Below are 25,505 nucleotides of genomic sequence, written 5' to 3' on the forward strand. Positions count from 1 at the left end.
GGACCACTGGTGGTCTTTGAGGCCTGAAAAGTTGGCGACCGCTGCTTTTGAGTGTATCAGTCTGAACCCTCTCTATGCATTACATATATATGTATATCTCTAAAAATACATAATGTTCCTCTCTGGTGTGGCTCAGTTGGTTGAAGCATTGTCCTGTGCACCAAAAGATTGCCGGTTCGATTCCTGGTCAGGGCACATACCTAGGTTGCAAGTTCGATCCCTGGTAGAGCATGTACAGGAGGCAACCAATGGATGTTTCTCTCATACATCAATACTTCTCTCCCTATCTCCCTTCCCCTCTCTCTAAGATTAGTAAAACATAGCCTCAGGTTAGGATTCAGGAAACAACAACATAATGCCATTTTCTAAATGTTTGACATCCTATCATATGATTTTTGCACTTTTCTGGTTTTGCCCAGTATTGATCTTAGATATCTTAGATATCTCACCTCGTCCCTACAGACTGCTTGGTCACTGCCTGTGTGGACATTTTATATGGCACATAGCTTGTCCCACTGATAAGCACTCAGATTGCTGTCTAGTCTCTGTGGTTATTACCTGTGTTGCAGTGATCGTCTTATCTGGCAAAGAGGTGTGCATGCTTCTCCGTGGTAGGTATCAAGAAGTGAGAATCCCACCCTTGGAATTCAGTTTCATGAGCTATTCCTGGATCCCTTCTCTATTGGCAGGCCCTGCCTCATCAGGACGAGATGCAAAGATGGACAAGATGGGGCTCTTGCCCCCTCAGAGCCCTGCCCCAGCACAGCTTCTTCTTGTTCTGCACCCCACCCCATAGATCTCTGCCCACACCTGCCTGGCACCTTTTGGCACTTTCCCTCCTTACTCTCTTGATCTGATTTGCATGGCATCATCCTTCTAAACCCAATTCTGATGTTGTATCCTCTCTCCTGACTCTCTGAACCCCTCGGTCATGGCATTCAACATGCCATGTTCTCGCGTAGCACTTTACATATCTGCTCCTGAACCCAATGAGTGAGTGGAGAGCGAGAGCCATGGCTTCCCACATCCCCAGTGTCAGAGTGTAGGGCCTATCTCATAGCAGGTGCTACTCGAATATGTTGAGTAAAACCCAGGTAAAGGAATTCTGGTGATGACAGTAGAGATGGGCTTTGAAGAGATGCCCACTGTGAAAGGTGAGCAGGAGGGTACTCAGTGTGGGTACGCAAGTGGGAACAGAAACATGGAGCGTGCTGGGGGCCCAGCTGATAGCACCAGAGAGCCCTCCACAGATGCGAAAGCAGTCAGGCTGGAGAGGAAGTCCGGCTGAGTGAGGAGTGAGCACCAAGGACATTGTGTGACCTGGCCTCTATACTTGGCAGGTAGCCTAAGAGAAATGTGGGGAAGTGGTGGCTGTTGTGGGAAATGAGGCCCTTTGAATGGGAAGAGATGGTATGAGTCAGGTGAACTCCAGGATTTGCTAGCTTATTGGCTATGAAAACTCGAAGGATGAGGAGGAAGCCAGAGGCTGCAGTGTGGAAGAGAGTGGGACTGGAGCCACCACATTCAGTGGGCCTGGCACTCATCAAGTGCTTTGTTAGATACTAGACACAGGCCTCCTTACTTTCACAGAATCCCTCTGGCCTAGAACATATTAGCCCCATTTTACTAGTGAAGAAACAGGCTTGGAAACGTTACAAAACTGGCCCAAATTTTAGAGCTAGAGTGAAGGGCCCAGTGTGCCCACCTGGGAACAGGGGACCATGGGGGAGGGGTGTGTTCATGTAAGGGCAACGTAGCTTTGATAAACCCTACTGAATGAAAGGGGAGCCTCAGGGCTGTGGACCCTTTTCTCTCCGCCTAGACCTGACCCTTTGAGATCCAAGCTGCCTGGGTTCTTTGCACAGACTCAGGGCTCTTGGATATGCTGTGGTTGGCTCCCTGCTCCACAGTGATAGTTTTTCTGGGCCTAGCCCTGAAGACAAAGCTGGTTCCTTTGGATTGTCTCCCAAGGATTCCTTTACCCCTAAAAAGTCCAGGGATATCATTAAAAACAAAGCCCCAGTCGTATAGAAAAAAAGAAGAATCAAACATTGGTGTAATTCAATTTAAAGTTTTATGGGATGACAAATGTGTGGAGGGTGGCTGGGAGGAGGAGCATAAAGCTTCCTGGCAGGCAGGCCCCTTGTCACTTTTATAGTTCTTCATTGTTGCAGCGACTGGGAGGTTAACCACCACAGTTTGTTTGTGAGGTCGCTATGGACGGGCAGGGGCCTTCAGCAGGCCATGTGGTAGGAAACCAAATCCATTCCTTTTCTCCTTGTGAGCCCACCATGTGGCAGGCACTATGCAGGGCCCATCAGTGAGCAGAATAAACCCAGCCTGCCCACAGTGGCTGTTCATCTACCTGGAGTGGGAGCCCCACAGCAAACAGCTAAGCACATAGGCACCTATTGGAAATTATGGTAAGTTGCTGTGAGGAACATTGTAGGATGCTCCAAGCCTCTGAGCAGATGACCTGAGCTGACCTGGGGCCGAGGGGTTTAGGGAGGGTGGGAGAGGTGTGTATGTGGGGAAGATGCACGTGGTCCCTGTGCAACACTGATCACCCTGGGTTCAGGAGCCTGGCCTGGGTGCTTGAGTTGGGGAGGAGGGATCAGAGCAGACAGACATATAGACAGGCAAAGCTCTGCCTCATCCATGAGCCTGGAATTGGGTCTTTGGGTGTCTATCTTTGGGTGTCTGTGGGTCCACAGGCTTCTGAAGATCATCATTTTCTTTTCATAGGGGCATTTCTCATTGCTAAGCAGGGACCCCTGAGAGAAAGGTCTCCCCATCTCTTTCCTCTCTCTCCCCGTGGGACAATTGGTCTTTTGCTGAGGCTTCAATGGAGTTTTTGCATAGAACAGATCCCACCGCTGGTCAGCCTGCACAATTCCCTAAAAACAAGACTAGGTGGGAGGGAAAGTGTCTCATGTGCTGCCAGGACCACATTTATTGGCACTGGCACCCAGAGGGCTGTGAGCCCAGGAAGAGGGCTGGGCAGCAGGTAGAGGCCTATGCAGATCTCCACCTCATTGCTTCCCTGCCCCCACCATGTCTCACCCCTTCCACCAAGTGCTGAGTGGGGCCTGGCAGGGTCACAGTAGGTGGGGAGCTTTCACCTCTTTGTCTCTGGGGTCAATTTCATAGAGCCCTTCACTAATAATTGAGGGAAGACAGCAATGGAACACCATGCCTAATCTATCAGCCTAGCAACACTAGAAAAGCCTGCAAAATCAAATGCTAGTGAGAGTCGGAGAAGAGGCCTTCTCTTGCACTGATGGTGGGGGTGTAAGCCACTTCACAGAGTAATCAGTAAGACCTAGTGAAACCGAAAATGTGTCCCCCACATCAGTTTTCCATTTAGATACCTACACTAGAAAAGCTTTGTGCACATGTACAAGTTGATGAATACAGGAATAGTCACTGCAACATTATTTATAGTAGTGAAGAATAGCAGCCAAGGTGGCTATCAATAAGGGCATGGATAAATAAAAGGTGGAGTTGTCATAGAAAGGAATACTAACCCTGGCTGGTGTGGCTCAGTTGGTTGGAGCATCGTCCTGTACACGGACAGGTTGTGGGTTCAGTTCCTGGTCAGGGCACATACCTAGTTTGTGGGTTTGATCCCCTCTCTCTAAAATCAATAAGCATGCCCTCGAGTGAGGATTTAAAAAAAGGAATATTATATAGCAGTAAAAAAAGAATAGCCTAGATTGATTGATAGGTAGAGGTATATCTAGATCTATATAAACATATAAATAGATCTATAAATCTATATCTCTTTCAATATAAATAGATGTCAAAAACATAATACAGAAGGAAGGAGGTAAGTAGTAGACTTAAGTGATAATATGGTACCATTTGTATAAACTAACAAACAAATATACTATTAGGGACACATACATAGGTGTAAATATATAAATAGAAGGACATAAAGAATCCATGAAGGTAATTGCTACAGGGGATTTTGAAGGAGAGGAATAGGACAGGGGGACTTCTTTCTCAACATCAAGACTTGAAGTATGAGTGACAATATCTTGGTCAATTCCAGGTGGTGGGAACAAAGATGGTTATTATATCATTTGATTTCCTTTCTGAATGAATTTCATTCCTTGAAAAAATAAGTGGGTGAGGATTGAGTCCCTAAGTCCCATCTGACATTCCATTCTTGCATCCCCAGAGGTGGTGCCAGGGAAGTTGGGGTCTGAACAACAGTGGAAAAGCTGGCATCCCCCAGGGGCCCTCGCTGCTCTCTCAGTTAATGCATTATGTGGGGGTTGTCTTATCTGTACATAGCTCGAAGAAGAGCAGCCACATTGAAACCTTATTAGGTCTGATGGAGCCAAACCTAGACTGATCTTTAAAAGCTTATTTCATTTTCCCCGCTCTGGTCTGAACCTCTTTGAATTGAAGTAACTGATCCTGCTGTAAGGTTATTAGTGTCAAATCTTGTGTGTTTCTTTTCCTCTTCGATTTACATTTGATTAAGTAAGATGAAGTTGCAAGGCCCCGACCCTTGCCTTTGGCACAGCCAGGAGCTCCCAGGCTCATTAATGGAACGATAATGGATAATAGAAGTCCAATCTCATTACAGCCAATACCATTATTACAAAAATTTCTGCACATCATAAAGACTCCTAGGCAGAGGCTTTTGCCCACTTCTTTCAAGCATCTGTTATTTTCTAGAATGCCAGGAGGATCCCAAACTCTGCTGTTCCCTTAGTTTGTGTGATGGTGTTGGGCCTGTCCATTTCGTATTCTATAGAAGGAATGCTGCCAAAGACCTCCCTGTGGGCAAGTGAAATTCACAGCGGTGATTGTGTATCATTTTGGTTTTCTGTGGTGGAGTAGACATGTATTTGTGGTTTGATAGAGTAATCGAGTACGGACTCTAATGACAGGCAGATCTGGATGCTACAGATACGTGTCCTAAACTCTGGGGCCTCAGTTTTCTTGTCTGTAGACTGAGATCATGGTCAGCCACCTCAGAGGTTGTTAGGAGAATTATATGGACCGTGGTCTGTAAAGCTTCCTCACAGGGTGTAGGTATCTAGCAGATGTGGAGTGTGTGTCTTCTTTATCTCTCTGTGGGTCACGTGGTGACATGATGAAGTCCATTGGAACATTCATTGGGTGCTTGCTATTCCATGCAATGTGCTGAGGAGAACGGGTGAACTCATGATGATTTCCACCTGGAATCGCTTCCATTGGAGGTTTTCAGTAGCCTCAGAAAGAGAAACCAGGTCCTTCTGGGCACAGTATCCTGCAAAATCCTCAGAATGCTAGAAAACCAAATTGCAGATACTCAGAAGACCAGAGAGAGCATCTGACCATGTCATGTCTGAGACCAGACAGAAGGGGTTCATTTGCTTAATCAGCAAACCTTTACTGAGTGTCTGTCCTGTGCTAGGGGTTACCATGCTACCCAAAGACAGACACCAGGCAAGTCAGGTCTGAAACCAATCACTGGGCTTGGCCAGCAGGAGGCTGTTGCTGACCTTGGTCAGGGCAGCTGCAGCAGCTGATGGCAAGAGGAGAGAGAGCTGGGCTGCTCCTGCCTCTGCAGCCTGGGTCTCATGGCAGGCCTGACTTTCCTGGCTTTATTCCATGCCTGAGAAGGGCTCCTATCACAGTGGCTGGTGAGGGATCTTCCCTCTGCTCCTTCTCCAGAGCCATCTTTCTGGGTTCATCCCTTGTGGGCACTACATTGTCCGTCATCCAGACCCCACAGCCCCTGGTAGGGCAGAGCTACTCTGCCCCCAGCTCCAGCCAGCCCATGGCACAGATTCTGCTCAGCTGGTCAGGAGACAGGGCCTGTCTTTTGTCTCAGAGTTGATTGTCCCAAGTCTCAGCCTATTTGCTTTGTGACCTTGGAGACATCAAAACCTCTGTTTCTTCATCCATAAAACTGAATGTAAAAATATTAACTTGCCCAATAGGGTTTTTATGAAGAATAACTGACCCAGATGATGGTAAAGCTTCTTTGTTCATTAGAAAGGGCCAAACTGCTTAGCAAGCATGAACTTAGGTTTTAAAAATTGTTTCTTGCTTCATGTATTCTTCCTCCCTCCCTGAGTCCATTCCTCTCTTCCCCAGAAGTGCTTGATGCCAGACAGATGGCAAGGACAAGAAGAGACAGCCATACCCTGTGGGGAGCCAGACTCAGGAGCTGGCCCTGACTTGGTGGTCTTTTCTGTCTCACTTGGACGGGTGTCCGGCAGCAGTAACCCTCCTGCTCTGTCACCCATCTTCCTCTGCTGCCATTCTAACTACACTCCGCCAGGAAAACATGGGGCCCTGGTGAGCCTCAGCCTTGCTTCTCCTCTGCTTAGAAGGCTCCTTACCCTGGAGGTTGAATGGAACCTCTAAGTGCCCAGCCAGTCCTGCTCCCATAGCAAGGGGATGTAGCTCCATGGACCTTTGTGGATATGTAGATGACAGGCTTGGACTGGAATTCTCCAAGGGCAGGGACAGTGTTGTACCTATCTATGACTCCATTCACAAATATATATTGAGGTCTCCTGTTTGTCAGGCAATGTGCTCGACACTAGAGATAAAATGGAAAAAACAAAGCCCTCATTGTCATAAAGGCTACATTCCAGTATAGAGAGACAGTCAGTAAACAAATATGTCAGGTGGTAGTGAGTGCTATGAGAAAAATAAAACAAGGAAAAGAATACAGTGGTCCTATCTCTTATTGGGGAGTCAAGGATGGACTCTGATAAAGAGACATGAAGCGAAGGAGGAAAGGGAAACAGGGATATTTGGGGGAAGAGCATCCCAGTCAGAGGCAAATGCAAAGGCCCTAGGTAAACGCATACTTGGCGTGTTTAGGGAGCAAAAAGCAAGAAGGCTTCTGTTACTGAAGTGACATGAACCGGGTGGAGGGCAGGGGAATCACAGCAAATAAAGTCAAGGGAATAAACGGGCTGACTTTAGGGCCTTGTGGTCAGAGTAAGGACATTAGCTTTTTAGGAATGAGGTGATAAGCTGGTAGAGAGCTTGGAGGCTCTACCAGTGTCATGTCATCTTACATTTAAGCTACGCTGTGGAGAATGGACTGCAGGGGGAAGGTCAATAATCAAAGCCCAGTGGGTCAGTGACCAGGGTGGGCAGTGGATGTAGTCAGAAGGGCTGGCCTGTTTTGAAGATGAAGATCACCTGATGACTGGATTTTGGTACAGGAGAGCCAAAACGGAACCACATTTCTCCCAAGTGTCTGGAAATGTGGAACTGCCATTTCTGAGAACAATTGGCCTGAAGGAGATAGGTCTTAGACATAATAAGCTGGAGACGCCACCAGACATCCAAGGGGAAATGCCAGGAGACCGTTAGGCTTGCCTTCTCCCAGCTCCCGAACTTCACCTCTCCTGGAGCTGTCAGGTGCCTTTTCTTGTGCTGTTTCTGAGACATCTGATCACAGAACTCACAGCTGCCCCACCGAAACCTCGTCCGCATTCCCTCCCATTTAGTGTAAGGCGGTCCCTCAGACTGGAAGTCGGGGAGTTCTTCTGTATGTGCCAGTCTCTCCTCAGTCCACATCCAGTCTGTTACACTGTCCCATCCTTTTACTGCAGAAAGAATCCTCTGAGTCTCTTCCTTGCTGGTTTCCTTCTTTCCTCTCTTATTTCTCCACTTCTCCCAATCTATTCTGCACACCGTGTGGCCAAAGTGGACTTTTTAAAGTGCACATTAAAAGGTGTCATTCCTTTGCTCAACTCATTACCACTAGTGGCTTTCTGTTATCCTTCACATAGTGAAGGTGGCTGGCCTGTGCCTCCAGCCTGACACTCCACTCCCCCCAGCCAGCCTCACTGTCTTTCAGTCCCTTAAACAAACTACATTCTTTCCCATCTCCACCCTGCCCTTTCCTCTGCCTGGAGTCCCTGTGGGTGGTTCCTTCTCATCCAGCTGGTCAATTTCAGTGCCACCTCCTCAGGGAAGCCCTCCCTGACCACCCAGGAGGAATTAGGTACTCCAATTATTTTGTCTAATAGCACCTCCCCATGGTTTTGTAATCCTGAATTTATTAGTTGATTATTTAATCCATGCACGCCCCCCCCGCCCCCCCAAGCATAGGACTAAAACTGTTTCTGTTCTCCTCACCCCTGTATCATTCCAGGGCCTGGTGCACGAGAAACTTAATAGGTATGTGTTGAGTGAATGCATGTACAGTGCCTCAGCCACTTGACATGGATATTAGTAGATATAGGGGTGAGCAGAAGTAGGTTTACAGTTGTGCGTGAAACACCACTTATTCTTATATTATTTATTTATTAGTGTATTATTTATTTGTGTTACAACTGTAATCCTACTTTTACCTACCCCTATATTGGGTGAGTGGGTTGTTAAAAAGATGGGTAGAAAATAAATGACTGAAAGACAAGCGTGTTTTTTCCATTCTTAAGTTGGTAAAACTATCTACTTTTCTATATTTTTGGTGTCCTAAATGGAATTTTATATTCTTGAAATGTGTCTTAGTGGAATGAGGACTTGCCAATGACTCCATGTGGCAATGCTGTCTGCATGCACCCTGTGAGAGCCCACAGTAGTGTCACACTACCCTGTCCCCATCTTTATCTGTTTCACAATTTCCTGTCTAGGCCCTTAAAATCTTGATTTGCACAGTTATTAGTCTCTCTGCTCTTCACGGTGCCCTCTTAAGGCATTCTTTATTATTTTAGTCCTAAGAACATGAGCCCTGTTGAAAAGAGAACATGCTTTGAATAAAGCCTGCTAGGCAGTCAGCTCAGTGGTGGGGGTGGGGCTGTCTGATGGTAAAGACTCTGGCTGCCCTCTCTCACAGGAAGGCTCTTAAACACAAGGGTCTCTCAGGCCCCTGCAGGACTGGAATCTCAGCTCTATACTCTGCCAGGTGTGTTTTTGCCACAAGGGGAATTTCTCTTCCAGAATCAGGGATAATCATTCTCTTCATTGGTACTGGGTTTTTCAGCAGCCTCCTGTGCTTGACACTGAGGATGCAGCAGTAGGTAGACCATGGCCCCTGTCTTAAGGATTTAGAAGTGACCATCTACAGGAGACTGGATCATGGTACCACGTGCTGTACCACATCAGCAGTGAGGGAGCCACAGGTGCTTCCAGCACAGGCACCAAGGCAAAGTTCAACAACTCACAAAACAAAGCAAATTATTGGTTAGGCATATGTCCTACATATGTAATCAGCCTCTATACAACTATATACATGTGTGTATAAAATGAAAAGGAATGCGACACACCAAATCCAAGGAGTGGTTATGTCCAGCTGGGGATATGGAGTTCTGGGTAATGTTGAGTCTTAGGTGGATCATAGGTTGTGGATATCCTATATAATAAAAGGCTAATATGCAAATCGACCTAACGGCGGAATGACCAGTCACTATGATGCGCACTGGCGACCAGGGGCAAACGCTCAACGCAGGAGCAGGCCCCTGATGGTCAGTGCGCCCCCAAAGGGGAAGCACTGTGCGGCCAGAAGCCCTGAGCCGGGCTCACAGCTGGCGAGCACAGCAGCAGTGGCCAGAGCCTCTCCCGCCTCCGTGGCAGCGCTAAGGATGTCCAACCACCGGCTTAGATGGGGAGCGGGCCTAAGCCATTGGTCGGACATCCCCTGGGGGCTCCAGGACTGCGAGAGGATGGAAGCGGGCTGAGGAAACCCCCCCCCATCCCCCCTAGTGCATGAATTTCATGCACCGGGCTTCTAGTTTATTATACTACCATTTAAATCATTTAGTATATAGAGGTGGGACTGACAGGGCCATTAACCAGCAATGACAAGTCAGGTTCAGAGTCACAGAGGTTAGTAAGCAGCTCTGTCCAGAGGAGTTTCTCCCAGGAGGTACCCTGAGAGCTGGGGTTTTAGGGATGAATGAGAATTTGCCAGGTGAAAGAAGTCCCAGGGAGAAGGAGCCTCATGGACCCAGGGCAGAGACATACAGAACCACAGTGTGTGTAATGAATCCTGAAAGCTTCCATTGGCTGTGGTTAAAGGGTTGGGAGAACATGGGTCAGGAAGAGCTGTAAGATGGGCCTGATGGTGGGAGGCTTCAGTGAAGGCAGAGGAGTCTAGCAAGCAGAGAGCATGCTGGGAGCCATGGCAGTCCCCACCTACCCTGAGCATGTCACTCACTGGGAGGGACTGGTTCCCCATAGAAGTTCAGTTGACCAAAGCATTTTTCTGTTAATAACAGTTTCACCCAAAGGATTTGAAAGTCATGATGTAGAAGATAGGAGCCCATGTACATGTTGGTGCCAAAGGATTGCATCATCAGACTTGTGTTTTAGAAAACTGGCTGGGAGGAGGGAGAGCAGGGTTTCAGGCCAGAGAACATCACACTGGGCTGTTGCAGTTCTTGGGGCAAGAGTTGTGATTTGGGTTTCTACCTCACTGAGCAGACACTTAGTGTAAGATAATATTCAAATTCTCCAGTTACTCTGAGATGCATTCCTAAAAATCTAAGTTTCCCATTGCCCTTACAGACCATTTCAGAGATGTTTTATGTTTCTCTTTGATTGATCTTGGCTGTGGCTTTTGACACTGTGCTTCTCACTTTCTCTGCCCCCTGACCTCTTGGGTAGGTAGTTAATGATCTTTAAACAAACACTTGAGTATTATGGCTCTCCAGGAAGGGACCTGGGCCTGATGTCAGCACAGCATTCTCCCTTTATCCAGGGAGAAAATGAGTGTGCCCCACACCCCACTTTGTAGACAGGGAGGTTTGTGGCCTAAAGGTCAAAATTGTCTTTAGTTTAACAGTTTTTGATGGTAGGTTTTCTGAAATATATTATATGTTTCTCTGCTTTGCTAAGCAGAAATCCATGAATGTGATTTCATCTCACCTCTGAGACAGTGGATCTTTGTAGGAGCATTCATTTATTTTGTGACCATTTGTTAGAGCCTATCCCATGTCTGTTCCTGATTTACAAACTGTGGGTACAGAAATCTGCCTGGTATAGAGTCAGTGTAATAGTTTAGAAGCAGAGATAAAATCAAGTTTGCCTAAACTCCTGAGTGATTTCCGCCTGCCTGCCCTCCCCTCCCGCCCCCCCCACTCCCTGCTGAAGCCCTCCCACCTCTTTGTTTATTTCTCAAATTCACCAAGCCTCTTTCAGGCCATTGCACTCATTGGTTCCCCTGTTTAGAATTTTTTTCTGGACCTTCACACAGCTTCTTCCTCTGATCAGGTCTTTGTTCAGACATCACCTCTACAGAGGTCTTTCCTGACCACTAATCTAAAAAAGCCAGACCCTCCCTCAGCCCAGGCCTTCTTTATAACATGTTATATATAATATGCATATTATATCATTATATTAGTTACATACACTTAAATATAAAATTTTGTATTTTGTTTTTATTAATATAAATTTAGTTAATCTACACCAGTGATGGGCAACCTTTTGAGCTGGTGTGTCAAACTTCGCCAAAAAACTGAGCATAACTCGGGTAGTGTGTCACTTTGAGGAAAAAACTAACTCCAAGACCCTAGTCGCAAATGTTTCATCCTCAGGAGCAGCAAATGTTACATCCTCGGCATGCGGCCGCGTGTCATCAGAAATGGCTACACGTGTCAGTGCTGACACGCGTGTCATAGGTTCTCCATCACTGATCTACACTAATAAAAGAGAAACATGCAAATTGACCGTACCTCCGTTATGCCCACAAGCCACGCCCACCAGCCAATCAGAAGTGATTATGCAAATTAACCCAACCAAGATGGCTGCGGCCACAGAGCGAGCAGGAGGCTTGGGTTTCCCTGGCAATGGAGGAAGCCAAGCTTCCCACCTGCCCTGGCCTGCCCTGGCCTCCGCTCAAGGCTACCCCTCGCCCAGGCTGCCCATTCCCCAAGGGAACCCTAACCCTGATCCGGGACACCCTTCAGGGCAAACCAGCTGGACCCCACCCGTGCACCAGACCTCTGTCCTATCTAATAAAAGAGTTATATGCAAATTGACCATCTCTCCAACACAAAAGATGGCTGCCCCCATGTGGACACAAGATGGCCAGCAGGGGAGGCAGTTGGGAGGGATCAGGCCTGCAAGGGAGGGCAGTTGTGGGCAATCAGGCCAGCAAGGGAGGGCAATATGGAGGGACCAGGCCTGCAAGGGATGGCAGTTCGGGGCGATCAAGCCTACAGGGGAGGGCAGTTAGGGGTGACCAGGCCTGCAGGGGAGGGCAGTTAGGGGCAATCAGGCTGGCAGGGGAGCAGTTAGGCATCAATCAGGCTGGCAGGGGAGTGGTTAGGGGGTGATCAGGCTGGCAGGAAGAAGTGGTTAGGGGCAATCAGGAAGGCAGGCAGGCGAGCAGTTGGGAGCCAGCAGTCCGGGATTGTGAGAGGGATGTCCCAGATCGGAGAGGGTGCAGGCTGGGCTGAAGGACACACACACACACACACACACCTCCCCCCCCCCATGCACAAATTTTGTGCACCAGGCCTCTAGTATTAATATTAATATATTTGTAATTTTTTTTCTGGATATTAACTTATTTAGAAACAGACCTCATTCTCTTCCTACCCTTAGAATAGTGCCTGGCACACAGCCAGGGTCTATGTGTCGATGAATGAAGAGGGCCCTGCCCAGAAGCCCACAGACTAGGAGGCAGGCAGGCACAGATTAAGCAGTGATAGCACAGCAGGCTGAGTGTCATTCAGAGGGGCTGAGGTGGCACCACGGAGAAAGAGACAGATCCTACTCACTGGAGACTAGGCAGACTTCCCAGAGCAGTGATGCTTGGCTTTGGCTTTTAAGGACAGATAAGCATAACTTGGTAGGCTGAGGAAATGGGGGGCTGTTCTGCATGGGGCGGCAAGCCTATACAAGAGGGCTTAAGGCAAAAAAATGTGGGAATGGAGCTTGGGGTAGAGCAGGGACTAGAAGGTTGGAGGAAACTAAGGTAGTGCAGGATTTGGTTGCTGTGACCACTGCCCACATCCTGGACTAGGTGCCCTGTGGACCTAGGCCTGTATTTTCAAGGTGGAGCCTTCTCTGTCCAAGGGGAGTCTGGCCGGCCCCAGATCTCCCTTTGACTGGCACGCCAGGTACCAGGTGAGTGTTGGTGGCACTGGGACAGGGATTTCTCCAACTAGCGCCCCTCACCTCAACCTCCCGGCTTGTGGGTTTCATGAGCTTTATCTCTTGTTCCTGACCAGGTGGTGAAGAAGGTGAAGTCCATGCAGATGTTCCACATGCCTGTCACCTCGGCCATGCAGGGAGACCGGCTGGGCATCTGTGTCACTCAGTTTGATCCCAAGCTGCTAGAGCGTGGCCTGGTGTGTGCCCCTGAGTCCCTGCACACTGTCCACGCGGCCATCATCTCCGTGGAGAAGATCCCATATTTCCGCGGGCCCCTGCAGACCAAGGCCAAGTTCCACATCACAGTGGGCCACGAGACGGTTATGGGACGGTTGATGTTCTTCAGCCCTGCCCCGGACAACTTTGACCACGAGCCTGTGCTGAACACCTTCGATTTCTCCCAAGAATACCTCTTCCAGGAACAGTACCTCTGTAAGGATCTTGAGCCAGGGGCAACAGGCAGTGACCAGGCCACCGAAAAGGCAGGCCAGGCCACAGAAGGCCTCTGTCCCCGACAGCAGTGGGCCCTCGTGGAGTTTGAAAAGCCTGTCACCTGCCCTCGGCTGTGCCTGGTGATCGGCTCCAGGCTAGATGCGGACATTCACACCAACATGTGCCGGCTGGCCTTCCACGGCGTCCTGCTGCATGGGTTGGAGGACAAGAACTACACTGAGAGCCTCCTGCCAAAGCTGAGAGTGTACAAGTTGAAGCACAAGCACGGCTTTGTGGAGCGGGTAAGCAGCTCCTCCCTGCCCATTGCCCTTCTGCCGAGCTCTGGTGGCTGGGATGGGCACAGTTTGGCATCTGAGATGAGAGCCAGGAAGGTATCAGAGACCTTCTGATCTCAACTTCTGTAGTTTTTAGGCAAGGAAACTGAGGCCTTCAGGGGTCAAGTGGCCGAAGTTCTCTCATTAGTCACTGTACCAGGGCCTACACCCAGGCAGGGAGCCCTCAGGGAGTAGAGGTGCCCCAACAGGGCGAGCAGGCCTGGCCCTCATACAGGCCAGTTTCAGGCAGCAGCATTTCACCTGGGCCAGCAACCAGTGGTATCAGTGGCCTTCCTGAGTCTTGGAGGGGAGGCTGGGCCCTGCCCTGTCACCCTGATGCCAGGCCCTGACTCTCAGGGCCAGGGGTCGGGGGGAGGCTGAGGTTTCATTAGGCAGTGTGTCTGCCCTAAGCCAGTTATGTCAAGGGGAGGAAGTATGACTGATCTTGCAGGCCATACTGGGTCAAGTCTGTCCTTAGTCTGTAGGGTGGGGGAGTAGGGGCTAATGGTAGCAGGGGGTTCCAGAGAGCAAGAGGTGCGAAGGTACAGGAAGATGATAGGGAGGGTCCAGGTTGCTGGCTTTCTGGGGTATCTGATGTCACTAGAGGCAGTTTTTAAATGTGTGGGTAAGCCAGTCTAGTTTATAGGCCTATCATTAGGGTGAATGGGTATGATGGCCTGAGAGAGCCTACACAGGGTCCCAAAGTCCTGGAACCCCCTTCTTCCCTTGGGTGGACCTGCCCACCCTCAACACCCATCCATATAGGTCTGAGTAGGAATCCATGCCTACTGGGCCTCAAATGAATGGGTGGACAAATATGCAAATCTCACTGTCCCTGGGGCTGGCTGCCTGAATGTGGGTCTGTGCAAGTAAGGAGTGACCAACGGGGCTGGGATTGGCTGTAACTGACTGAGCATGGCAGTGCTGCAACCCCAGTGTTGGGAACTCAGGCTCCTAGTGAGATGTGCCCTGAGGCTCTCAGCAGGCCTTATAGTTCTGCTCCTTAGACAACGGGATGAGGTCACCCCTCTGATTCAGCCCTGCTCATGTCAGCCACAGGCTCTAGCACAGTGCTGAGCAGATGCTCAGGAAAAGGTCCCCAGAGCCTTGTGCATTAGACAGTGTTGGAGCTACCATTGCCTCCCAACCTCCTGTCTCCCTTTCTTCTTCCAGATCCCCAGGTTTTCTCTTCTGGAACTCTGTCATTGCAGACCCTTCCCCTCCCCTCCTCATCTCACAATGCTTCCTAGGTACTCAGGACCTGTCCCTCTTCCTCTCCTACCCCTACCCCTAATCCACCCTCCAGTGGGAAAATGAGAGCAGCCCTTTCCTTACTCGCTCACAGATCCGAAACTCAGGATTCCTAAATCGATGAACACAGCCCTTCAACTCAGCCAGGCACAGCTCGGTCACTCGGTGTGTGGGTCCTGCAGCTGGGTCTACATCCCACCTCTGCTGTTCTCTGGGCAGGGGACTGTCCTCTGTGAATGTTGGTTTTCTCATCTGCAGAGCAGTGGCATATGCTAGGCTCCTAAGGTCACTGTAAAGTGTTGAAGGCTGACAATGGGGGCCTGTTCCAGGGCCCCGTCAGCCCTAGGCCAGCCCCAAAAGGCTGTTGACGATGAAGGTGATAAGGCGCACATCACTCATTTGTCTAGCTTAATTTGTTAGCAGCGTTATGGAGTATAATTATTTTGTGGTGAAATATCTACCGTGGAGTAATGCCCCACTTGGTGTATTCATGGATCTAATTGCCCCCACACAAGCCTATCAGTGGTGGGGCAGCAGTCACCTCCTTTGAAGACAGGAGCCTGGGTTTGTGAGGAGCAAATAACACATTGCTAAAATGAATCAAGCTGGAGTGTCCTTGATGGGAGACTTTCCTTCCTGGTAAGGTTGGTAAGGCACTGAACTTGGGCATCAGATGGATAAGGCTCAAACCCTGGCTGTGCTGTGCAGCACTGCATACCTCGGACAGCCATTTTATTTCAGCATCCTCATTCATTCAGGGCAAACTACAACCTCATAGGGTTGGATTGAAGGAACCACCATAGCACATGCATCACATGTAAGAGTTCTAGTGCAGGTGCAGCCAGAAGGCTGGACTGTTTGTGAGGGGTGGCCCTTTTTGCTTTAAAAAGGTGCCAGAGTGCCCAGAGATTTTCAGATTGCTTGGTCGGCCACAGTCTGGGCCATGTAGCAGACTGATCAGGTGTGTAGGACGAAGGCCCAGCAGACCTTGGCTTCAGTTCCACCCTCAGCACCTCCTAAGGTGGACATGGGATGGTTATGAGACTTCCCTGCACCTCAGGTATGTTGCAGTGCTGCCCTGTGAGGTCAAAGGGAGATGAGATGGGGGAATACACTGAGGGCCTGAGATCAGTACTTGGCTCCTAACTCTGTTCTTGCTGTTTTCATGATTATCAATTTTTAAGCTCTTAGAGTCATAACAATAAATCCTGGAGCTTGGGGCCAAAATGGTATTTCACTCCTTACCCCAGGACATCATTATCCCTCTCTGAAGCACAGGGACCAGGGCAGGTAGAAGTGGCATGTTTTGGGAGGGAGCTAAGAATCAGTTTGGCCCATGGTTGTGGTTGTCCAGGGCAGGGAGAGCCCCATGCTGATCTTTCCCTGGCCATGCTTGGCTACTTCCAAAACTTCTTGGACACATCACAGCTACCTCCTAGCATGCCAGGCATGCCTCCATTCAAAGAAGTCTCCAAGAGGCCAAGGCATCTTGAAAAGGTTAAATTCAATCTCCCAGGATGGATCTTTACCACCATGGCAAGCCAACTCCCAGCCTTTACTCTGTCCTGGGGTAAGGACAGAGCACAATGGGCAGGCTCATTGTGTGCTCTGCAGGCACAGTCAGTTTTCTGGGAGGTCTTCCATTCAGAGAAGGAAGGCCCAGCCTTCGATAGATATGTGTTGAATGAACACTTTCCACCTGGAGGGCTTAAGGTATATAGGCCTTCTGAACCTATCACCTAAAATATATTATTCATTCACTAGAGGCCCAGTGCACAAATTCGTGCACTGGTGAGGTCCCTCAGCCTGGCTGGCAATCAGGGCTGATCAGGCCCACTGGCTGGAGGGAGGGACTTCGGGAGGTTTGCTATGGGAGTGCACTGACCACCAGGAGGAAGCTCCTGCATTGAGCGTCTGCCCCCTGGTGGTCAGTGTGCATCATAGCAACCGGTCGTTCGGTCAACTGGTTGTACAGTCACTTAGGCTTTTATATATATACTAAAAGCCCAATGCACGAAGATTCGTGCAAGAATGGGCCTTCCTTCCCCTGGCTGCCAGCAGCGCCTTCGCTCTGGCTGGAGCTGCCTTTCCGCTCTGGCCCGGAGCTGCCTTTCTGCCTTCCCATGCTGCCTAGAGGCCTGGAGCAGCTGGGGTGGTGTGGAATGCCTACATCGTGGCCATGGCAATGACGCAAGTGTCCCACCCCGCCCCTAGCTGCTCAGCACCTGTGTATGCAAATTAACCTGCCATCTTCGTTGGGTTAATTTGCATACTTGCTCCTGATTGGCTGTGGGCATCGCGAAGGTACAGTCAATTAGCATGTTACTCTTTTATTAGGTAGATAGATATGTTCAGATGTTTACTGAGTTCCTGTGTGTGACAGACACTGGGGATACAAGATGGACAAAGTTCTTGTCCTCACAAGGGGGACTGGCAGAGAATAGTAGATTAGACACTTTTAGGTAGTAGTAAGTTCTAGAAATAATTGAGGGAGGTAACTGGGAAATGATGAGGACCATGCATGGCCAGCTTTCAGGCCTCCCCAGCCTTCCCTCTTCCTGTGCTAGTTTTCTCTGGATCTCTTTCTGAGCTGCTGCAATCAAATACAACATAATCAACTCACCACTGGAAGTGGCTTTCCTTGCTCGGCAACTAATGAGTCACTTGGGAACTAACTTTGAATGCAGCCTCATTCTCAGTTTTTATATTTGTGAAGAAATTATGCTGTGATGACTTATACTATTTGAAATTTTCTCACTTTTCTGACCATTGTTTTTCTGTGAACTGGGGCTGTGAGTGATGTCAGTGTATACTGTATTCTGTCAGCAGAGCCAGTAACAAACACAACACTTTGCCATGTGATTCAACTAAATAATATCCACACCCCACAGAGCCTTAGAAGTATGACATTCGAAGTCCACTTTTTCTGTTTTGAATATGCACTGGTGGGTGTGCACTGATAATACAAGTAAATAACTAAAACGTGTGGTTGGATGCGACACTGTGTCACTGCGATTTGTCGTGCACCTGGCACCTCCTAGGTTTGTGTTGCAACTGCTCAGCTCTACTGCTGTGAACAAGATGGAAAGGAGTCAGTGCGGCTGAGTGCCAGTAAACTTTACTTATAGATGCTGACATTTGAATTTCCTATAGTGTTCACCCATCATAAAATAGTCTTCTTCTTTTGATATTTTTCAACCCACTGGAACATGTAAAATCTATTCTTAGCTAAAGGCCATACAGAAACAGATAGTGGACAGGATTTGGCCTTCTAGCTATAGTTTTTCAACCCCTGATCTAAATAAATGGTAAATAGGAGTCTTGAAATAGAATACATATACTGCAAGGAAAAGTCTGATGTCACCTATGCTACAAGTTCTGCTCTCTTTCTGCATTCCCTAGGAGTCAGGTTCTGCGGTGGGGCTTGGTTAATAGAGCTGGTCCAGAGCTCTCACCCCCGCAGGGTGAAGGGAAAGTGAAAGTGTTCTAAAGAGCTGTCTTTCTAGGGAGAGGGCTTGGCCAAGGGAATTAGAGCATATGGTAATGAGGGAAATCGTTAGTATCCCATTTTTAAGTAAAAATATAGAAATGTAAGATTATGAATACAGATAAAGGAGAAGAAACTATGAATGGCATAAAAAGTGTAGTAGGATTTCCACATTAACTAAGGGAAAACTGGAATGAATTTAATTAAACCAACAAAAATAAGAAAAACAAGAACACTGCTCATAAATAATAACAAAAACAGAAGGAACAAAATTAAGTTTTAGCCACACTAAATGTGACTAGCTGAGTTCTCCTGTTTAAATACAGAGACTATAACATCTGGTTATATGCTGTTTATAAGAAACACACTTAAAGTGATAAACAAAGGTTAAGAATAGAAAGATGTTAGGTGACTATAAACAAAAAGAAAGCATGAGTAATAATATTAATTTCAGACAATGTAGAATCTAAGATTAAGAATACTAACCAAGATAAAGAGGACATGATAAAAGATACAGTTACAAACTTTTATACACAAAACATATAAAAACAACATCTTTTAGAAATCCAAGGAGAACTTGGTAAAAAATGGAATGATAATTGCAGTGGGACACTTGCGAGTGCATATTTCAGAATTGGACAGGTCCACTAGACAGCAGATAAAAGACAAAGAGATGTAATACAGTTACTATGCTTGATTTCTAGATAGGCAGATGGAAATCCTTACATCCCATGAATAGAGAATATATACTTTTTCCTATATGTATGCCACATTTACAGAAACTGAGCATTCAGCAGTAATCATTTAAAAATATTTATAGAACACTCACTATGTGCTGTTTTCAGGGCTGGAGATATAACAATGAATAAGAAAAGAAAAATCCCTTCTCTCATGGAATTTGAATTTTAGTTGTACTTGCACCCACAGAAAAAAACCCAAAGGATTTTTTAAAGTAGAAATCATAAACCATTGAAATTAAAAATGAAGAATTTATATGTAGATATGGCTGTAGATATATAGTTTGTGTGTTCATTCATTCTTTCATCTATTTTCTGCTTGGAAATTAGCAAACAGTAAATTGTCCATTTGATTAAGGCCATTTCTCATACTATTATATAATGTTGAGTCCCTTAGTAATAACTTTTTTCTCTTTTTGAATTTTCTTGCAGTCCTTCTGTTACATTGCAGTGAGCCTTAGGTTCCCTTGAAGATGACTTTAACACAGGGCCAAGATTCAGACCCTTCCATAGCAGCAGTATAGAACTAGGATTCAGTGCGTTTTCTTCGTTGTATTTCCTTTTACCATCAGGTTCCTTTTATGACAAGCCACTCTAGTTTTCTCTTTAGGGTACCATGTGAAGTTTTCCTTTTAACATATATATTTAAAGAAACCTATTAAATAAATAATAGTACATGTGTGCAAAGATCTGGTGAAAATAATGAGGGGTGAAGGATGTGTCACAGCCAAGGCTGGGAGATGCTGGGCCATGTCCCCAGAGGTCCCTGCACCTTAGCCAGCAGCTCCTCTCTTAGGGCACTCAGGACAGTGTCTCACAGGAAATGGGGTCTTCCTAGTGCAGGACAGACTTGTGCCCATGCCAGAGGAACATCCAGAGGGCTATAGGGGCCAGGAGAGAAGCAAGAACTGCTGAGGTGGGAGGAAGTGGTCTGGTCAGGGAAAAGCACGGTAGAGCTGATGACCTTTGAGGTGTGCCTCATCACTGTTCAGATATTGGGGGCAGGGTGGTGGTGGGGGAGGACATGGAAGAGGGGCTTCCCAGGTCCAGGAACTGTTTCCACAGAGGCACAGAGCTGCCATTACAGGCCCTGACCACTTGGAAAAGAACCCTGAGCCCAGGGTCTCCAGCAGCTGGAGGGCAGGGGACAGGAGCTCCAAGAGGTAGACCAGGCCAGGTACTGAAGCCAAGCTCTTTATCCTCGACCAGGGGAAACACTGCAGACTGGGGATTAGGGGAGGCTTGTTCAACTTGTAGTAGAGAAATCCTCTGAGCAGGGCCAGCGGAGCAGCCTACAGGGAGGCTGTCCACTCGAGGTCCCCAGCCTCGCCCCCCTCACCCAGCCTTCTAGTTTATTTGAATCATCTAGCCATCACTAAAGTCACCTGTTTTCTTACTTGCAACAATTGCATGAAAAGAAGTGGGCAAATGAGGGCTCAGGGCCAAGGACTGTGAGTGCTCTGTACCCCTGCCTGCTCCATTTTATACCTTCTATTGCCACACCACAGGAGGCCTTCCTCACCTCCCCATCCATCTGCCTCCCTCCCTGCCCTGGCATCTTGCACAGCTCCACCCCAATAATTTTCTACAAAACAAAGGTAGTCCTGCCAGCTCCTACTCAAAAATCTCTTTTGGCCCACCTCACCACCAGGACAAAGACAATGCTCACACCTTAACACACCACGGCTGGCCTGCCACTAATTGTGAAGCTAGTGGCAAGCAAACTGTGAGTGCTAGGGAGTGGCAGGCCGGGAAGGCAGGCAGGTGGGCCAAGTGAATGCTTCCTTGAGACCAGGACTGGAGGAGAGAAGAGGGCCAAGCAAGTCTACAGGCTGCGGCTACAGGCAGCCCAGGAAGCCCAGGCTCCAGCCTGCAAGAGTCCCAGGACCTGCTGGGTGGACCTCCTGAAGGTGTAGGACTTTGGGCAATTCTCTTCCCCTCAGTCCCTCAGTTTCCTTACTAGAGAAATGTGGGCTTTGCCTCTATTTTTTGTGGGGTGGTATAAGAAAAGGAGATCAGTCCATGTAAGATGCTGTAACTGGCACAGGGTAGGCTTTTGTGGAGCAGAGGCATCCTCATTGCTGTTTACTCAGACTTGCCTCATGGCATACATGCCTGGGTCCCCAGCTGGGGTGGTGTCAAGAAGCTGCACCCCCTGCCCCTGTGGTGGGATCGGACCAGGCATGCTGGTTATCCTGGGTCTGGCACCCACTGGCGCCAGGTAGGAAGGCCTTAGGGCTGGGCCAGAGGAGCCTGTGGCATCCACCCAACCAAATGTAAATAGGCAAACACCACCAGGAGCACTGGCTGGCTTTGAAGTAGGAAGCAGTGCTGCCTCCCGGCTCCTGGCTTGCCCCCTGCACAGCTGATGGTTGTTAAACGTGCCTGGCTGGGGTTCAGGCCAGTCTGTGACTACCGCTGGTAAGCAGGGGCTATACTTCCTGACCAGGGGCCATCTGGCAGGCTTGGTGGCCCAGGTGGGCAACTTCAGAACCTCATCCCCTGGAGGAAGCAGCATTTGGCCCGCCTGGCTGTCCCTTGTTCCCCAGTCCCTGTCAGCAGACTGAAGGCTGTATCAGCTCCCAGACCACTGGAGAAGACAGGTGCCCCCGCAGCAGAGGCCTAGAAGGTGCCCTCCTTAAGGATAAGATCAGATGGCTGTCCTAGTGTTCTGGCCCCCGGCCCAAATCCTCAGCCTCTTTTACAGATATCGGCATCGATAGATGAGAGTCTTGCTTGGCTGCTGAAGGGCCTGTTAGCCTGCCTTGAAAATTGCTTTTTTGTTTGCATACAGACACAGAGTTGAGGCAGATTGACGGGGTGGGAAGAGCTGGTTCTGGAGACCAGTGCACTGAGCGCCTAGGCGCTGGCTTGGGCTGACTGTGGACAAGTCTCCCCCCACCGCCTCCTCCTACCCAGAACCTGCTTCTTTTTTAAAAATGTGTTTTTAATTGATTTTAGAGAGTGAGGAAGGGAGAGGGAGAGAGAGAGAATAACATCAATTGGCTGCCTCACATATGCACACTGACCCCATATGTTTGCCCTGGGGACCGAACCTGCAACCTGGGCACATACCCTGACTGGGAATCAAACCAGCAACCTTTTGGTGCATGGGATGATACTCAGCCAACTGAGCCACACCAGCCAGGGCAGAACCTGTTTCTTCTTTAAAGGACCTGTGGTAGGGAGTAGATAAGACCCTATGTGCAAAGGGCCAAGCATGGAGCCTGGTATATAGTTAAGTGCTCAGTAAAATGTCAGTTTCCTTTTTTCTCCATGAAAAAGCAGCTGCCTTTGGGAGCCATGCCTTGGAACCTCCTGATCAGCCACTGACAGGAACTTTACCTGCATGGGTGGCTGGGTGATGGAAAACAGAAACAAGGGGGGATTCAGTGCAGATAAGAGGTTGTAAGGGAGGAGGGAGCTAGCTGTCAGGGCTTGTCACCAAAGGGCAGAGCTGGGTAGTCTTGAGAGCTGGTTGTGGGGAGTGTCAGGCAGATTCCTCCTGGGGTGTGTGCCCTCTGTGATGTGCAGATCCTGGCCCACCCTAGGTCTTCCTAGCCTGGGCCTCTGGAACTCAATTGACAAAATGAGATGAATTGAAGGCTAATTTCCTTGTCTGGGCTAACCCTAAGGGGTTGCAATGAGGCTGATCCTCACTGACAGCATACTTTCATGTCAGAAATCTCATTTCTTCCTCACAACAATCTTGGAGGTGGATATGTTTGCCCTGTTTCACAGGAGAGAACACTGAGGCTCATAGGAGTGATTTGGCTTGCCATGGCCCTGAACTGGGAGGAGGTAAATGCCAGTCTTGGTGAAATATTTCCTTTGCTAAACAAGAATGGATGATACAAGAGTGTCATCATTATCCCAGGGACTCTTGGCAAAGTTGTCAATTCTGGTGGCCCTGGAAGAATTAACACCCTATTTGTAGGGAGCCTCCGAGAAGACTTTGATTGGGAGGCAGGGGATTGGGTTCTGAGGGGTTCTGAGGGCAGGACCTGGCAGGTAGTCTGTGCTGAGTATGTATTAGCATCCTTGCTTTTCTTCAGCAGGTTTGATGTCTCTATATCTTGTGCTTTCTGAGTATATTAGAAGATCCCCTGTCCCAAGTGGTGCTTCACTTTAGCTTTTCCCATTTTGACATTGTGCCAGTCTTTTCTCTAGATGGTCATCCTGCTCCCAAGTCTTAGGTGTTCTTGTCCACATCAGTACCCCTAATCCTAACACCTACTTTTTTCAGAGGAAGAAACTGAGGTTCAGAGAAGTCCCTTGCCCAAGATTGTAGCGCTGGAAGAGGCAGAGGCAGGACTCAAGCCTTCCTAGCTCCTTTTCTCTCTTTAGTCCTCTTCACAGCAGACCTGGCTCAGAGCTCCATCTCACAGCCTGCTGACCCCCTTTCCTTGGTGCCACTTCTCCAATTTTAATTAGAATACCAGCTTCAGAACTTGGGCAGTTCCCAAGCCTCATCATGGGAGCCGGGCTCTGAGAGAGACACACACATGTAATGACATAATTATGTGCACAGGCAGCCAAGTCCCCACTCAAAAGCTGGGGACAGTGGGGACTCACCTGGCATGTGAACAAGGACCTGGCTTCATGTGTAGCCAGTGACTGCTCCAATGACTGAAAGCTAATAAACGAAGCAAATTATTCATGCAAACAGTGAAAGTCCCTTCTTAGAGTTATTGTTGTAACTGTGCTGGCCCCATTTTAGCATTGTTTCCTAGGAGCAAGTCCCACTGAGCAAATCCCATATGCATTGCCTTTGGTTTGATGTTACAATGATTGATTTCAAGATGAAAAACCTCCAATTGTTCTCTGAGGGCTTTTCCTTGTTGGATGTGCTGGTGTCTGATCTCTGAGGTCTCTCCTTCAGTGTGAAGAGTCTGTGACTTGGAGAGGAGTCCAACTATTGCACATGCACACGCGTATACACATATTCTAGAGATGGATAGGGCTGAGGAAAGCCATTTCCCAATCTTCCGCCTTTTACATCCGGGACAGATGATGACCCCTGGTCTTCCTGAAGCTCTCCAGAGATGTAGGCCTCACTGCCTGTAGCAAGAGGGGCTGTCGCCTTTCCTCCAACCAGACTTTTAATTCAATGAGGTTTCATGCAACAGACATTTGATGAGTCCCCTCTTAGCACCCACCCAAGCCCCCCCCCCCCACCACACACACACAAACACACACTTCCAACAGGGCCAACCTGTATAGGCCAGCTGCGGCTGTACTGGGAGACCCATACACAGGCTTCGTCCTGGCTGCTCCTGCCACAGCCTTTGAATAGGGATATTGTGGCTGGCAGGGTGCTGTGGAAGAGTGCTATGTCAACTAACAAGCTTTGCTCACGTCTGTGGGGCAGTGGCCAGTGGTGCTGGGTGCATAGAACTCTACCTACAGCCCTGTGGTCCTGTATGGCACAACTGGGGGAGTCCTGGGGAATTGTGGGGCAACAGAGGCTTCATGTGAACCTGCAGCAACTCTCTTTCCCCACTTTGCCGACTAGAGCTGAGGCCCACACAAGTGAGGACACAGGCCAGAGTCCTTCAGGCCACCAGACTGGGGCTTTGAGCCCTGGCTCCAACCCATGACGCAAGCGGTAGCTCACCATGCTCTCTATATCCCCCTCTCTGTTGTGAAACCTTAAAATCTGGTTGGATGCAGCACTCCAGGCTGCTCTTAGCTCCTTTCATCGTTCCTCACACCTGGCCCCATCCTCATAACCTTTGCCCTGAGTGTTCTCTTGACTCTAGTGTGCCACATTTTCCCAAGTTCAGAGGCCTGTACTAGAACTGGTTACTTGGAATTCACCAGTACCACAGAGGGGTACAGCTCACCTTCTCTCCAACCTCATTTTGCGGGTGAGGAAAATGGAGACCTGGGGAATCGGTTGCCTTTCATGCGTTCTGTGTCTGGCCTGCAGCGCTCCACAGCAGTGCGTCTGGGCTGGCATATCTGCCTTTGAAGGTAAGGGGCTTGGGCCCACCACAGTTCCTGCTCCTGTGGCCACCCTCCATCTGTCCTCCCTCCCTGTCTCCTTCCCTGTAGACAGCCCATGGGGGCTGGGTCCCTGCACTTGGGGATCAGCTCCTCCAGGAACTTGGGGTTTCAGAAGTTGGGACTGGGGAGATGGAACAGCCTCATGCCTGGGCCAGACTTGCAGGCCATCTTGGGTTCAGCAGT

At 48.8% G+C, this 25,505-nt stretch overlaps 1 protein-coding gene across 3 annotated transcripts in view; it reads left to right on the forward strand.

Moving 5' to 3' along the window:
- Positions 1 to 25,505, forward strand: part of EEFSEC (eukaryotic elongation factor, selenocysteine-tRNA specific) — a 234,316-nt gene that overhangs the window by 169,220 nt on the left and 39,591 nt on the right. For all 3 annotated transcript variants that reach the window (XM_079783858.1, XM_079783859.1, XM_079783860.1), the window contains one exon: positions 13,149 to 13,805. In XM_079783858.1, the coding sequence (XP_079639984.1) occupies positions 13,149 to 13,805 (657 nt within the window). The remainder of the gene's footprint in view (positions 1 to 13,148; positions 13,806 to 25,505) is intronic.

This window comes from Cnephaeus nilssonii (genome assembly GCF_951640355.1).
Source record: "Cnephaeus nilssonii genome assembly, chromosome: 11".
Lineage (NCBI taxonomy): Eukaryota > Metazoa > Chordata > Mammalia > Chiroptera > Vespertilionidae > Cnephaeus > Cnephaeus nilssonii.